This window comes from Fukomys damarensis, unplaced genomic scaffold (assembly GCF_012274545.1).
Source record: "Fukomys damarensis isolate Sample0158 unplaced genomic scaffold, DMR_v1.0_HiC HiC_scaffold_23, whole genome shotgun sequence".
NCBI classification, from domain to species: domain Eukaryota; kingdom Metazoa; phylum Chordata; class Mammalia; order Rodentia; family Bathyergidae; genus Fukomys; species Fukomys damarensis.
This window is the reverse complement of record NW_022900935.1, coordinates 65,264,217-65,279,680: the sequence shown is the minus strand read 5'-3', so window position 1 is coordinate 65,279,680 and position 15,464 is coordinate 65,264,217. Positions and strand designations below refer to the sequence as shown.

General features: G+C 57.0%; 2 protein-coding genes across 2 annotated transcripts in view; one reads left to right on the top strand and one right to left on the bottom strand.

The window, feature by feature from the left end:
* Tbcd (tubulin folding cofactor D) overlaps positions 1-15,464 on the bottom strand; it is a 149,408-nt gene that overhangs the window by 10,421 nt on the left and 123,523 nt on the right. Inside the window, exons 19-30 of the mRNA XM_010618701.3 lie at positions 15,212-15,285; positions 14,660-14,777; positions 13,691-13,751; positions 12,322-12,344; positions 11,850-11,881; positions 10,102-10,164; positions 9,323-9,399; positions 7,814-7,895; positions 5,820-5,938; positions 4,554-4,645; positions 3,888-4,028; positions 510-593 (exon numbers count right to left, since the gene is read on the bottom strand). Coding sequence (XP_010617003.1) covers positions 510-593; positions 3,888-4,028; positions 4,554-4,645; positions 5,820-5,938; positions 7,814-7,895; positions 9,323-9,399; positions 10,102-10,164; positions 11,850-11,881; positions 12,322-12,344; positions 13,691-13,751; positions 14,660-14,777; positions 15,212-15,285 — 966 coding nt within the window. The remainder of the gene's footprint in view (positions 1-509; positions 594-3,887; positions 4,029-4,553; positions 4,646-5,819; positions 5,939-7,813; positions 7,896-9,322; positions 9,400-10,101; positions 10,165-11,849; positions 11,882-12,321; positions 12,345-13,690; positions 13,752-14,659; positions 14,778-15,211; positions 15,286-15,464) is intronic.
* Positions 1-15,464, top strand: part of B3gntl1 (UDP-GlcNAc:betaGal beta-1,3-N-acetylglucosaminyltransferase like 1) — a 131,315-nt gene that overhangs the window by 106,956 nt on the left and 8,895 nt on the right. The gene's annotated exons all lie outside the window — the stretch shown is intronic.

Here is a 15,464-nt window from a genome sequence, read left to right as displayed (position 1 = left end):
GTCAGCCCACTGCCCAGGAGGCCACACGGGCCCCTACATCCACAGCTGCAGGCCATGTCCGCCCTGCCACCCTGTCCTCCTGGGACCACACAGCAGGCGTGCACCAACACGGATAAGGTCCTGGTAGAGCGAGTGACAGAAACAGACCAGCAGGTGGGGTGGTAGGCGAGAGACTGGGCGTGAGAAAGACGGGCTGAAAAGGGAAAGGGACCACGAAGAGAGTGGTCAGTGAGCATCTCCACAGAGCAGTGCTACTGAGGGCGGATGGAGCCCAAGGCCTCGGCAAGGAGGCACGGGAGGGTCAGCGAGCGAGGATGGCAGCCGCTCATCAGGAGCAGCCTCGGCGAGGGCCTGAGCCCAGCAGTGCCCTGCTCTGGTCCCCCCAAGCTGGATATCCCACCCTAGGATGGGGAGGCCGGAGCCTCTCCTGGGGGCACCATTCACAAGCCAGGAGCCGAGGGGTGAGGAGGGCCCCCCCCACAGGTTGTCCCGGCTTCTGGGACACTCACGTGTGGGCTTCAATCAGCTCAGGCTGCGTCTGCGCCAGCAGCAGTGTCAGGTCCATCAGGCTGCTCATGGCAGCCTCGCGGACCCTGCAGGAAAGGAGATGCGAGCAGTCAGTGTGGCACGGGATTCAGGCCCCCGTTCTACTACACTCATGCCAATGAGCACAGGCCCCGCAGGCACCCACCCAGGCTCTCCCTGGGACCACTGAGGCCCAGTGTGAGAAGAAATGTGCACAAAGACCCACCGGCCACATGCGGGCCAGGCTCTGAGAAACCCAGACTCGGGGAGAGTCCTGGAGATCGTGGGACCCCGCTGCTCCCCTGGGGAAGGTCTGGAGACCCAATACGGTGCTGCGGCCTCTGCGGGGGGTGCATGCCCCTTGCCCACCATCAGCAGGAGGCTCGTGGTCCACACCTGAGGCAAGTGGATCGCCCCAGCCACGCCTGCGACTGGAACACACAGAGCAGTCCGGGCCGCAGGGAAAAGCCCACAGACATCAGCACGCAGCTGGCATTCCTGCCGAGTACTGTGTCCTTCCCTCCCAACCACCGTTAGCTTCCTGTGGGACCAGCATGTGCATCTCCACAGAGCGAAAGCAGCCTTTCAGGTTGGAGCACAGGTGTTGTCCACTGTGATGGGGCAAGGCGGAGTAAACCAGCGGTGGAGGGGGACCCCCGTCTCATGCTAAACCCTGGGCAGGGCCCAGACCAGGATCACCCGGGGGGTCACAGATGCCAGCTGACCTCAGAACCACGCCTAGGGTCAGACAGGTGCGCTGACAGTAGTGACCCCATGCTGCCCACCCACCTGAGCTAGACCAGCCTCCATGGACACAACTTCAGAACCACCGCTGGAGTCTGTCCTGGGGAAGGCACAGGCATGGGACCTGGGGGTGCCTTGGGGGCTGCCGAGCAGTGCCACATTCCGCCTACTCCCAAGGACTCCCCGAGAAGTGCTGGGGGTGACGCACAGCTTACTGCAGGAGCTGGCAGGGTGGCCCGGGCAGCATGCTGGTAGATGTCTGTGCAGCGTGCCGAGAACATGAGGGAGGGGTGCTGTGCACAATCCCTCCCTCGCCCTGCACCGCCTCCGGAGCTGTGAGGCCAGGTGAGGCTGAGGGCAGCGACACAAAAGTCTGCAATGCACTTGAACGGCAGGAAGAACTGGCCCTGAGCCCCAGAAGCCCCACCCGGCCCCAGAAGTCAGATGTACCTGAATGGCCCCAAGCCATTCCCCAGGATGGGGCCAGACATCAACCTGAGCCTCAGCCCAAGTAAAATGTCGGCTGACAGAGAAAGCCTCGCCACTCTATCCCACAATTCAAGGCACCTTACAGAATGCAGTGAGAAGTTACAAAGAACATTTTAAAAATAACCAGTGCCCAAATAAAAGGGAAAACAGAAGACCTACAAATGATACAGACATCACAATAAACACAAAGTCCTTAAAACAAAACCTCTTTAAGGGAATGAGTTGTGTTTAACGAAACAATGGAGAAAAAGAAATGAAAAAGCACTTCTGAATTAGAATCTCTAAGGAGAGTCCAAATACTGCAAAACATACAATGCCAGAAGTCCAGCGCTCACCGAAGGGCCCCATGTGCACAGAGGCAGCCCAGGAGCCTCTACCAACACCGGAGACAGAACCACACCGCCACCGTGGGCCACAGGAGGACAGGGCAGCACTGGCCAGTGCCTATCCCTCCCTGCTCTACTCCAAGGGCAGTGCTGGCACTGAAACCCACCATTCTCTGGCACACACTGAGAATGATCCCTGTCACTCAGGTCTCCAGGAGCAGAGGGCCTCCCAGAGAAGGGGTCAGGTCTGTACAGACCTGCACCATCGCCGTGGGCCAGAGCCACTGGCTGTGGTGGGCAGGGCTCACGCTCATACTGTGTACAAATAGGCAGGCAGCGCCTCTACCACAGAAGCCAGTGCCCAGGACGCAGGGAAGAGGACAGCAGATGCATCTCACGGGACAGGACCCCAACAGAGTAAAGGGCAACCCTGACATGGCCCAGGCTGTTGTCCTGGGACAGGGAGCTTCTGGGCCAGGCAGGAGGAGGCAGCTCCTCTTGCAGGCAACACTGAAGGAGAGGCCAGACAGCACCCCACGGGACACCCACTTCAGGGTCCACGCCACGTGGCAGGTCTGCCCCATCCTGGGGGGATGGGGCAGGAAATCACCACAGGCCCTCCCAAGTCCCCTTCTTCCCCCAGTCTGGGAGGAGGCACGGCAGGTGCAGTGGGCCAGCCCTTGCAGTGGGCCAGCCCTTTCGGGTACAGGAGCCCTCCACACGTCATTCCCCTGACGAGTCAAGGGGGGCAGCAGATGCTCTCGCCTCGCCGGCAATGGGAGGGAAGGCAGGAGGTCTGCAGATGGAGAAAATCTCTGAATCAGAACCCAGCAGGTTATAAAGACAGTGAAGCTGACAACTATACTATAAGAGCTCAACAGCAGAGGGGAAGAAAAGCAACCCTGGACATAGGATCAGCAGAATCCACAAACGAAAGATGAGGAAAAAGAAAACGGAAAGTGTTAGGACCTGTCTGACACATGGCAACTGCTCAGAGGTGCAGAACAGGCACAGCCAGCAGCCGGATGGCAGGCCTGAAGGAGGGGGTGACGGTCCCACACGCAAGGCGGGAGGAGAGGGTGAGGGGCCAAGGGCTCAGGTGGCCAGGTCAAGGAGAGAGTGAACCGTCAACTGTCGAGGTCAGCACAACAGAGGACAGCTGGTCAGATGTCCTGGACTGGGGAGAGGGGGCATCCGGTGAGCCATCCAGGAGGGAGGCAGCAGGATGATGGGCAGAAAGAACCTAAGACCCCAACATCCCAACGGTCAGGTGACAGCTTCACTCCTTTCTTTCGAGCTCAGATTACCGAGCAGCCTGCTGCTTTCCAACCCTAATAAAAGCACACTCCACCCTCACGCTGCACTTTCCCAGTCCACCTCCGGGTCCAAGCATGGACAGGAGACACACAGGAGCCTCTCCCGGGCCCCTCCCGCACAGCACAGTTGGAAGAAGACACCCACACAGGGGGAAGGGAACCCCAACTGCGAGGCGGCCAAGAGCACAGTGCACGGTTGATGCTTAGGGTCCTTCAGAACAAACAGGCTCAAGAGGGGTGACCTCTCCCTTAAGTCCTGGGTCCAGGGAGAAGCAAACACGATGAGTGGCCCGACCTGGCCCCTTCCCAGGCCCTACACAGCAGCTCTTCCTGAGACCCACACACCCAGGACGCTCTGCTTCCACGCCTCCCCCGGGGCGCTGCCAGAGATGGGCAGGGAAGGACCCGCGCCTGGACAGGCTGTCCCTTGACATCTGTACCTCAAGGACGCTCAGTGCAGAGACCGTGCCTGCAATGCCACCCTTACCAGGCCCCCATATCGCCCCTGCTGTCTGTGGTGTAGTCTCCCATGCAGGCCAGCAGCGTGGTATACACCTGGGCGACATTCTGTCTGCACACAGCTTCGTCTGGGGCTGCCTCTGCCTTCACACCCACCGTCTGGCAGATCCTGGAACAGAAACGTGCACAATCCAAACCCTCCCTTCACAGCAGTGTCCTGGCGCAGCTTCCTGAGAGGATGCGCAGCACAGACCAGACCTCCCCATGCAGGCGAAGTGCCAGCCCCCCACCTCCCCAACCAAGGGGGCCGCTGCTGGAGAAGCCCAGGCACCAGGTGCCCCAAGCAGGAGGCAGTAACTGCTTGCTCCCTCTCTCCAATTACTACTGCTACTAATACTGGTGCCGAGAAGCCCACGCCTGGTACGTGCGGGTGAGTGCTCCGCCACTGAGCTGTGCTCAGCCCAGACCGTGTGTTGGGGTGTGTGTGACGTGAGGCTTCATGACCCTCCCAGCTCTCGAAGCAGTTCCTTAGTAAAAATGCAACCACACAACAGGTTTAACTTTCTTCATAACTCTGCCAACACACATCTGCCACCAAGCCGGAAACGTTTCCGTAGGAGTTCTCCAAAAGCAGAGAAACAAGAAATCAGCCACGGAACACCCGGGAACAGGCAGCACCTGCTGGGCAGCTCACCTCGCAATGGCCCTCAAGCTGTCCTTCCTGGCCTCTGCGAAGCTCACGTCCTGGGGTGAGATGCGGGTGACCGCACTCAGACCTTCAAGGACCTGAGGGTGACAGAGAAGCGGCGTTAGCTACAGAATGAACAGGACCCGGCAGAGGCGTGGCCCTGACCAGGACACAGCAGGGGCAAGGCCCTCCAAGCAGCTTGTGCCAGGGTGTGATGCGGAAGGGCACTCAGCCCCAAACCGAGGCCTCACACCTCCTGCTCCCTCTATAACCGTGGCCTAAGCCCTGGCAAGAGAAGACGGCAGTGATCGCACCGCATCTGCTTCTCTGCCATAGCGACATCTTTGCTGCCTGCTGCACGGCGCTGGCCTTTAGAGGGACACAGGTGGGAGCTCAGTCAAGCAGCTCTGAGGAGGGAGTGGGGTCCCGGAGGAGAGTACGTCTGGGCTGCAGCAGGGAGCTTGGTAGTGTGACTCAGAGAGGAAGTGCAAGTGTCTAGTGGACCAAGGGTGAAGGGCAGGAGGGACACAAAGTCTCCAGGGCTACTGGACACGCTTCATCCCTCAGACACTCCTGGGAGCAGAGAACTAAGCCAGGTGTTGAGACAAGCACACGGCACCGCTCAGACCGGACAGACAAGGACAGGTGAGCTCAAGCAAGGCCAGAGAGGGGGTCACAGAAGCAGCAGATGGGGCTAGGGTCGGCAGCAGACTGGGCAGTGATGACTTGAGTATCCTCAACAGATAAGCCCAGCTGCTCAATGGCAGACAGGCAGATAAAACAGCTGTGGGCCCTTCAAGGTCACAGTGGGCTGGGCAAGGTGCCCAGGGAGCCCAGGAGGTCCAAGGACACCACCACCACCACCCCCCAGGCATATGTACAGGCCAGCACTCAGCCCGTGGCTGCTCCCAGGCTGCCACTGTCTCGGAGTACAGGTAAAGTCCCAGGTGAAATCTCCATGCCAGGGCACAGACGCACAGCCAGCTCCTCTACCACACCCAGGCTGGCCTCTGCCACAGCCACAGCTGAGGGGACACAGGCACAGAGGCAGTGTCGGCCCCTGAGGCCCAGCGGTGTCTGCAAGGCTCCGCCCTCCTGTACCTGAACAGCCCTATCGGCAGGCCACAGGAGCACCCCCGCTGCACTCAGGAGCAGACCAGCTACTGCTCCCTTCTCTGCCCTACCCCGATGCCATGCACAACCGTCAGGACTCCTGGCACAGGCTGCCACCCACCCTGCCATCCCCACACCACCACACTCGGGCAGCCTCACCTGTCGGAGCCGGCCTCGCAAGAGGAAGCCGGGCAGGGCACCCAGGGCTGACGCGAAGCCACAGCGAACCATCTCCTCTGGGCTCTGGAGCTCAACAAGGTAGCGCGGGATGAGCACCTCTGCAGGGAGGAAGCCAGGGTGAGCAGAGGGACTACATCTCAGCATCGGACACACAGCAGTACAGCGCCCAGGGGAACAGGCAGTGCTCCCGGCTTCTGAAGCAGACGATGTACAAGAATTCTTACAAGGTTCTGCTAAGGTTTTCATAAGCAGTTTAGCCATTGTCTCCTTCTGGATGCTTACTGTGCTTCCTCACAAACAAAAGGCTCTTGGTGAGTAGAGTGGAGCAGCTTCAGGCAGACAAAGGACTTGGACAGGACACAGGCCTAGGCTGGGTGGGTACACACTCTACAGGACACCAGCTGCATGGGCCAGGAAGAGGGGCCGACAGCAGTGAGAGCCAGTGCCAGCGTGACACCTCGGCGAGGAACAGCCAGTGGGGAGCAACGAGAACAGGGGTCAGAAAGAGGACCGGGCACCGTGGGCATCAGGGCTCAGGGCCAGCAAGGGAGAACTCGGGAGAGGGAGCCATAGGCTCTTTCTGGAAGGCGCAGCTCAGAGGTACAGAGTGGCCAGGCCTGGATGCAGTGTGAGAGACCAGGAGACCCCTCGCCACCATTCTGCTGCAGAGGCAGCTCTATCCCCGCATGGACTCTCGGCGCACAAACGCTCTCTCTGATCACCACGTGGAACAGAGCCTCCCACCACCCCCCATTACTTGAGTTTCACAACCAACGGGGAATTTCAAAATATTATTTCTTTCATTTTCAGAAACAAGATGCAGTCCTTTCAGGAAAGATAAAACATATTATTCTACTCTTGTAAAAATAAACTAAATACAAAATAACATTATATAAAATTACCTGCTGAAAGCAAGTGTGAAATACATTAATGTATACTGTGTCAGAGATCAAATTAAAGACTAGATTTGTATTTTTGTAGGAGATTCACACTACTGCACTTGATTTCTTACATATTTATAATTTTAGTGTTCTGAATACTTTTGGTATGATTATAAGTCCTATAATGTAAGGAAAAGGAATACAATAGGCCAACAGAGCATGGGAATTGGTTTTTTAATCTAAAAAGCAGAACCCAGGAACTTGATCCTAACAAACAGTATCGATGGCATCCAGAAATCAACTCCACACCAGCACAGGTCAGCTCCAGGCTGTGCACAAGGACACCGACAGGCACACGCAGCCGCACACAGAGGCACAGAGGAAGCTCACACGGGACTGATCGTGCCTACACCCACACACGGGGAGGACAGAGCACACCGTCCGCCTACAACAGAGAGAACGCCTCTCTAATCTTCAGAGCAAAGAGCAATGTGCCCTGCAGGCTACGGCGGCTGACGCACACGCATTACTGTGACCAGGGCCCGCAGAGAGGTGTGCACTGCCACCACACTGCCAAGGGAATCAGGAGTGCGAGAGTCAGCACTGTGACCGGATGCAGGAGCTGAGAGCAGATACATCAAGAAGCCACCACAGGCAGAAGCACGGAGGAAACAAATGAAACAGGAAAGGAGGCTGAAATCATGAGAAAGAAAGGACATGGAAGACAGGGAAGGAGTTACAACAAAGACGTAAGTGGAATTTCCTAAGAAAACTGGAGAAAAGTTTACTTATAAAAGCAGTTTACAACAGTGCGGAAGAAATAAACGCACTGTGTGGTGGGACAGTACTGCTGCGTTCTGGACATCTGCCTGGCACCGTCACCCACGAGACACACCAACAAAGCCCCGGTTAGAGGCGAAGGAAATAGTGGGCAGCCAGCTCTCCAACAGCCCCACAGTGAGAGACCTCGGCAGGCTACCAGGCCCAGCAGGATCCACAAGAACCTCCAGTGTAGCCCGTCCTCCCAGTCCTCTGGACCCTTACTGCCCCAGATCTCACCCGCACAGCGCGGCTGGCGCTGTGCTCACTCACCCTGCACAGCAGGACTGGCCTCCCGGGGCTCCTTCTGGTAGTACTCATTGCAGAGGGCGGCCAGGGCCAGCACGGCTGAGTCCTGAAACAGGAGGATGTGAGTGTACACGGCTCTGCAGTGACATCAGAGAGACGATGAGTCCTGTCCAGGGTGTCTGCTCAGGTACATGGGCCACCGGTCTCCACAACAGCACACTGGAGAGCCTGGCTCTTCCTCCACCCTCTCATCTGGCATCCTCCTTGGCAAAAGTGGCCATGCAGAATGAACTCCATGGTGTGAGGCGGGAGGGCTCGATGTTGTGCCATGTGTGGCATGTTCAGAGGACAGTGGTGTCCAGCGGGTGTTAGGAACAGGAGCAAGTGCCGGGTGAGGACCAGGGAGAGCAGCGCAAGACCCTCAGAACCCAATCCTAAAGCACCAGGAGCCACAACAGGGCAGGTGATGCTGCACCGCAGGAGCTGGTAGTGGCGTCTCCTTGGACCCCACAGCGGCTCAACTTCAGCCTCCTGTGCCCAGAGCCACACAGTGAGACACGGGAAGGGTAAGTTCTTCCTCCTGCCCCTCAGGCCCAGGGACACCTCAGGCCTCCAGAGCAGCTATGAGGAGACAGGCGAGGAGGTGGGACCCTCATTCATGGAAGCACATCACAGAGATGTCACTTGTACGAACGGAGAAGCAGACAGCAACAAGGTCAGTGCTGATATGAATCCATCACAATTTTATAAAGAAAATGTGGAGGCATTGGTCATAAGGTACTTAGATCCAACCACCAGCAAGACAGTATTTTGATCCTATAGGATGATAAAGAGACTTAAGGAAAAAAACAATCTGGTTTTGGTTGTGCACACTCTGGAGGCATGAGGATCGCAATTTCAAGTCTAGCCTGGGCAACTTAGTGAGATTCTGTCTTAAAATAAAAAATAAAACATGGGCTGGGGTGCAATTCAGTGTGAAGGCCCTGGGTTCAGTCCCAAGTACAAAAAAAAAGAAAGAAAGAAATGAAACCAAAGAAGTGGAAGACACATCCCAGTGGCCCAGAGATGCTGGCCTGGGTGCAGGGACAGTGGGGCCATCCTCTCCCACACCAGGAACCTGGCTCAATGCCACAGGAGGGGCTGAGCTCACGGCTCCCCGACCCCAGGACGTGCACACACGCGAGGATCCTCAGCCAGGACTGCGGCGCTGGCGTCCGTTCGCACAGAAGCAGCACAGATGCATGCTCTGCTCCACACTGAACCCCCACGCCCCCTGGACTGGGATCCACCTGAGTAGACATCACCCTCGGCACAGAAGGAAGTGTTTTAGGCCAGGCACAATGCTAAAGCCAGAGACGACAGCAGCAGAAGGTACACAGTGTAGGCCCAGCAGCCACACTGTGTTTCCTGGTTTAAGTCATCTTGCAGGGGAGGGGGCATCGGCCGACTGTCCAGTTAGTGTTCAGGTGGGACACACACTGAGAGCCATGTCACTTCCTGCCCTGTGCAGCCCAGGGGTCACGCCCAGCACACCTTAACCTGCTGTCTGGACTGGCTTGAGACAAGATGCAGACTTCTCAGCGTGTCGTCTATCAGCCACTGCCAGGCATCTATGGAGGAAACAGAGACGCTGCTTACCCAACTCAGGATAACCAGCTGAAACCAGCAACAGCACTCACACGGCCAAGTCTTAAAGTAAGTAGTCAGCGGGCTCGAACACACCCTGCAGGCAGCCAGGGCACCACCTGGGACCAGGTCCCAGGGCCGAGGGAGGCTGCTGAGAGGCTGAGTGGTGCCGTGGCACCCCCAAAACCAAGGGTCTCAGCATCAGGCTCTGGGAACGTGTTGTTCTTTACCGCCGAAAGCTTCAACTGGTCTCTTCCTTTCAGCCTCCCTCAGTCTCCCCTGCCCCCACCAACAGGAACCCGAATATTCAACTCAACTATAGCCACAACTGAGCTGGCAATAAAAGGTGACTCCGTTTCAGTTAAACAAGACAGGCTAGGAGCAGAGGAGGGCAGGACCCTAAGGGGTGCCAGCTCTGGCATCTCGTCCAGGAGGGAGAGCTGAACACATAGGCCCAGCACGGGCAGCACAGCCACAGAGGGCCACCGCTGTGAGCGCGGGGAAAGCTTGGGGCTGGGGCTCCGGAGGGTAGCAGAGCCTACAGCAAGTCAAGACGAGGGGTTCCACACAGCGAGCCTTCCTGCCACAGCCTTTCAGCCACCTAACAAGCTCCTTTTTACTTTGGGACTTGAAGCAGCTGTGGGGAAAAATGCTACCATGGTGTCCTGGAGAAAAAAAGCACTTACCAATGACCGGGTCACCTTTAAAGGGCATTCTGGAGAGTGATAGGTTCTCTATCAGGACGCACACTAGGAAAAGGGAAAACACCACATTACTGTTCCAAAAGTACCTCTCCAGGCCTGAACCTCCCTCGTCAGTGGCCATGCAGCTGCACCAAGCTCCCACCCCTCCAGCTCACTGGCCAGCCCTCAGCTGGGCAGCTGCAGAACGTTCAGCAATGGCCGGACACAGATGCCGGGGCTCAAAGACAGACCACATGCCCCAGAGAGCCCAGCCTGTCGAGTGCTCTCCATGAACCACACTGCTGCCCTGGACCCAGCTTGGGCCCCAGGACATGTGCCTCTGAGGGCCACACAGGACAGACCTAGGAGAGGCCAGGCCATCAGCACAGTGACAGGAGCCATGGAAAACTGCCTGCGGCTAGACCATCTCCACAGATGGAGGACATGCTCTGCAACAGGCAGCCATCAGCGATCCACAGGGGGACAGGCTGCTGCTGGCCTCAGTTGCCTCTGCCTTGTGTGGGCCCACAGCCTACTCCCACGACCCAAAGGCTTCACAGTGGGCTCCCAGGACACCCCTCCAGACTGGCACCCTCAGGAGCACCAATGGGCTCGCATGTTCTCCTCAGCTGAGCCCACCCTGCCCTGCTCTCTGCACAGGCACCGGGGAGCATGACACACATGCCCTGCTGGGTCTGCTGTGCTCTGCACGGGGCCACTGCCTCCTGTCTTCTCTGTGATGGCAAGTGCCAGCCAGCCATAGCACAGGCCTACTGTTCAAGTTAGTCCTGGGAGCCCTGGTTCCACCTCCTGGGTGGCCGGCTTCCTACCCAGCACCGGGTCCTGCAGGATGATGGTGCCAGGCTCTGTCCGACCCATGCCTAGGCTTCACAGAACTCTACACTGCCACACAGACAACTTGAAACCCCCAGTAGTTATGCCAGGGATGCCAAAAAACACCAGGGGACACTCAGAAGGCCCATCTCCTTGGTGCTGCCTCCAAGCCATCACAACAGGTCATGGGGCAGCCTGGAGGGCACCTCTCAGCCAGGCTGAGAAAGAGGGGCTGAGAAGGGAAGGGACCATGAAGAGAGGCCAGGTTGGTCAGTATCGCCACAGAGCAGTTCCACTGATAGCAGAGCCCAAGGCCCAGGCAAGGTGGCACAGCTCTGAGCACCCAACAAGGGTCACGCCCAGCGCGCCCTGCTCATCCATCAACCAGAACTTTCTCACCACCCCCTGGCAGCTCAGGTGCACCTGTGCAGCCAGCCCTGATCAGCCACCTCGGGAGCATCCCCCCAGGAAGCCCCTGAGCTCCCAGTTTTCAACAGGCTTCAGGAAGTCTAGATGTCCACCTGTTGGTATCATGAGCTCGCTGCAGACAATGTAGAAATGTACTCTGGAAATCATTCTCTCTACTAGAGCTATTTTAATTTAAACACTGCATCAGAGAGGAAGAGGTAGAGCGTCTACAGAACTTGTCATCTCACAGTGAGATATGGGCACATGTGCTCACCACATTCAGAGCAGAGCCAACGCCCAGCTATTCCAGTGGGTCCAGACCTGGGAGCCGAGAACTCAGTCAGTCGCACACACAGCAGCAGCATGGAGAGCTGGCCAGGCAAGAGCGCGGGGCCTCAGCCTGGCCCCACAGATGGGCCTTGCCCAAAGCACTGCTGTGTTAGAGGAATGACATGAGAACCACGGGACGTCTCTCCTCCAGTGCTGGAATAAAGGGCCCTCTGACCTACCTGCTTGTCTCATGAGCTGTCCTCCAAGGCCCCTGAAAAATCAAAGAGAATGTTCAGGGTTAAAATCTCTCACTCCATGAAACCACAAAAAACATCAACACCAGGTAACTTCAGATGCCAAGAAACACCACAGCCCTGATGGCGAAGCTATGGCACACACGCTGTATTTTTTTTTTTAAGATAGAAGATGTTAATGTATGAGTTTAGAAATAGCACATGGAGCCGATCACCACAGGAGCAACATGTGTGAATCTCAAGACCACGGACTCCAGCTAAAACAGACTTGAAAGGCAGCACCCTGTGTGACCCCACCAGCGTGAAACATTAGACAAGGTCACACCACTTTAAGTAAAATAAACAGAGGACACAATGGCCAGGATGGCCCCAGGGTGAGCCCAGGACACAATTACGCTAAGCACAACCCAGCCCAGGGGCTTATGCCCATGGAAGAACTTCAGCTCATGGAGCTTACCTGTACAGGTGCCGGCCAGAAAGCTAGAAACAAAGAACGAAGTTAGTTATTATCCAGGTAGCTAGGGTTTTTAAAGTAATACAGTCTGTAGGTAACATCTGGGAGCATCAACAGAGACAGAGTAACAAGGCTGGGTGCCCAGGCCCAGGGAGTCCAGGACAGAGGCCCCTCTCTACCAGGCCCCTCATTAAGTTCTCCAGGTGAGTTATCTCAGAAGGGAAACTGAGGCACAGAGGGAGAGAAAGAGCCAGGACTGACTCTTCACCGTCTCCAAAGAGCCCCTCAGGCAGAACACCAATCGTGCCCAGAGGACTTTGGTGCTGCTCTCTCTCCAGGAGACCAAAGGCACTGCATAGTACTGTCACTGCCATTTCAGCTCAAACACACTGCCACCAACTCCACCAAACCCTTTAACCCGATTCTTTAATTCTCACAAAAATTGAAGGGAATGGTCCTGTGAACATCTTACTCCCAGAAGCAGGACACCCTTGCCACTAAGCAGCCCCACTTTCTCAGCTGTTGCATGGGGCTAACCCACACCCTGGGAACCTGACAGGAGTATGGGAACCCTCCACGCAAGACAAAGGCAGACTGGACAGTGGCTTTGCTATGGTCATAAAGCTAACGGCAGGAACAGGATGAGGATTGGAGGCCAAGTGGCCCTCACTATTCGGAGGCACAGTCTTAAGGAACAGAAAACATGCCTGGCATCATGGCACATGCCTGTAATGCCAGCACTGGGGAGGCTGAAACAGGGGGACCTCAAGTTCAAAGCCAGTCTGGAACATAGTGAGACACTGCCTCAAAAAAACAAAACAAATCGAGGCTAGAAGGCTCTTTTTGGAGTAAGAAACAGTGAAACTATTTCAGTCCTTAAGAATTATTTTGGGATTTTCCTCTTACTAGATCTGCAGTTCATATTTTACCTGGAGTCACTGAAGGTGTTGAGAATCTCAAACTCAGAAAAGCGCACACACCTTCTCCCCAAAGAAATATATACAATTCTGGATTTAGCTGAGGGCCTCAAGCTCCAGCTGTGGGTGCACTGGTGGAGAGCAAGGCCTCTGTGCTCAGGCACATTCCCAGGCCCTCGAAGGGGGAGGACTGGCCCCTGGAGTACAGTGCAGCTCTCCCGCAGCCCATGGGCTGTACCCCACCCTCGACATAGCAGCCCAGCCACATGGGGGAGAGGTCTGCACCTCCAAGCCCCCCACACTTCTGGCTGCAGAGTATGCCAAGGAAGAGGCCCGCCCCGCCGTCATGGCACTAGATCACTCCGTGCGCCCCGGGCTGAGTATGAACAGCAGCTCCTGGGTTGAAGGTGGACAGACCCTGTGGAAGGGCACACGTGGGAGGCCCACACACAAACCTGCTGGTGGATCTGCTTCAGGCTCTGCACCACCTTCTCGTCTAGGTAGTCTGTGACGGTCCTGCAGAGGGTCAACACAGCACTGAGGCCGCAGGCCCCGGCCCCAGCCCCCACCATGCACACCAAGGAGCAGAAAGACCCCACTGGCCCCAGGCTCCTGCATCGGCTCACAGCAGGTGGGCGGCAGGGCGCTTCTGACTGCAGCCTGGGTGCTAAGCACCACGAGGACCCTGCAAAAGGACTCGTCCACACGGGGTGGGGAAAGAGCCCACACATGGGGCTCCCTCACAAGTGGCTGCTGGCACACCTGCCTCCCTCCTGGAGGCTGCAACCTTCCTGTGCTACCACCCTGGGGAAAACCACAGCATCCCCGCGTCATCGCCAGGGAATGACATGTGCCTCTGTGACCAATCCCAAGACAACAAGACTCCGCCATGAGCCTCTTTCCACACCAGTGCCTACTTTATGCACAGCGCTGCAGCTGTGCACCATGCTCTGGGGCTGAGGGTGAGACAGGGTGACATGAAGGAGAGGCCAGGAGCCAGGTCACAGGCAGCAGTGTGTCCCTGAGGTCTCACTCTGAGAGAAGCCCATTGGAAAGAAAAGGAAGCAGCTCTTGGAACACCCAGTCCCACGGGGTCACCATGGCCTGGGGACTGCTTCACTGTCACCTGTACCACCACAGCCGCCCAGGAAGTCCCCAGCAAACTCTCCAACCTACATCCTCTAGGACCGCAGGTCGTTAAAGTGACACGTGAGTGAAGACGTGGAGACATGAGCCTCCTGGCCTCGTCGGGCTCATCACCTCCCACACAAGGGTGCTGCACAGTCCCACTGAGGGATGTGTGAGTGGTCCTGGCCCTGACAAAGCTCAGAGGAAAGTGTCGGGCCTAAAGACCACAATTCTTCTGTACCTGAGACCACCATAACCCCACGGCCTCCCACAGACACATGGGGCATCACTCCTACCTGCCCCTCTGTGCTGCCAGCTTGTACAGGGCGTAGGTGACCTCGGCACAGGCAAGAATGGCACCATGCCGTGTGTGCAGATCTGGACTCAGCGCCATCACCAGCAGGGTGGGGAGCACTGCAAGACACGAGTGCCGTCTCCTCAGACGCTCTCATTTGAGTCAGATCCACCGGACAGAACGGGTGCAGACTCTTCCCCAGTGCAAAGAAGCAAATGCAGATCGCACCACCAAAGTGGTCACCACACAAGGCAGACTGAATCTGAGGGCGAGCTGGACTCCAGACAGACACCAGCAGCCCAGCCAACTGGCCAGCTTGTCTGCTCGGAAACAGACGCAGCTCCTGCATCTGCACCCTGCAGCCTGTGCAGCACCTCTGAAACGCTCTCAGGGGGACACCCCATTACCCACACACCCTCCCCAACTAAGTCCAGCAAGAGAAACACGATGTCACCTTCAGCCCATGTCTCTCTGCAGTGTGTGTGTGTGTGTGTGTGTGTGTGTGTGCATGTGTGTGTGCTGTGGGAGGCTGCAGGCTGGTGGGGACACCTACCGTGTGTGGCAAAGTACTCAGGTGCTCGTGGGGCCAGCTTGTGCAGCGCCTTGGCTGAGAGTTCTCGGATACTCCTGGGCAGGAGAAGACACAGGTGAAAAGAGGCATCTGTGCACCCACACTCACAACAGCAGGAGGTGGGAGCTATGAGCATCCTAAGGACACGCGGATGAGCGAAATGCAGCAGACACATGAAAGGAATGTTCTTCAGCCTCCAAAAGGAAAACCAGCACCTGCCGCAGCTGGGCGACAT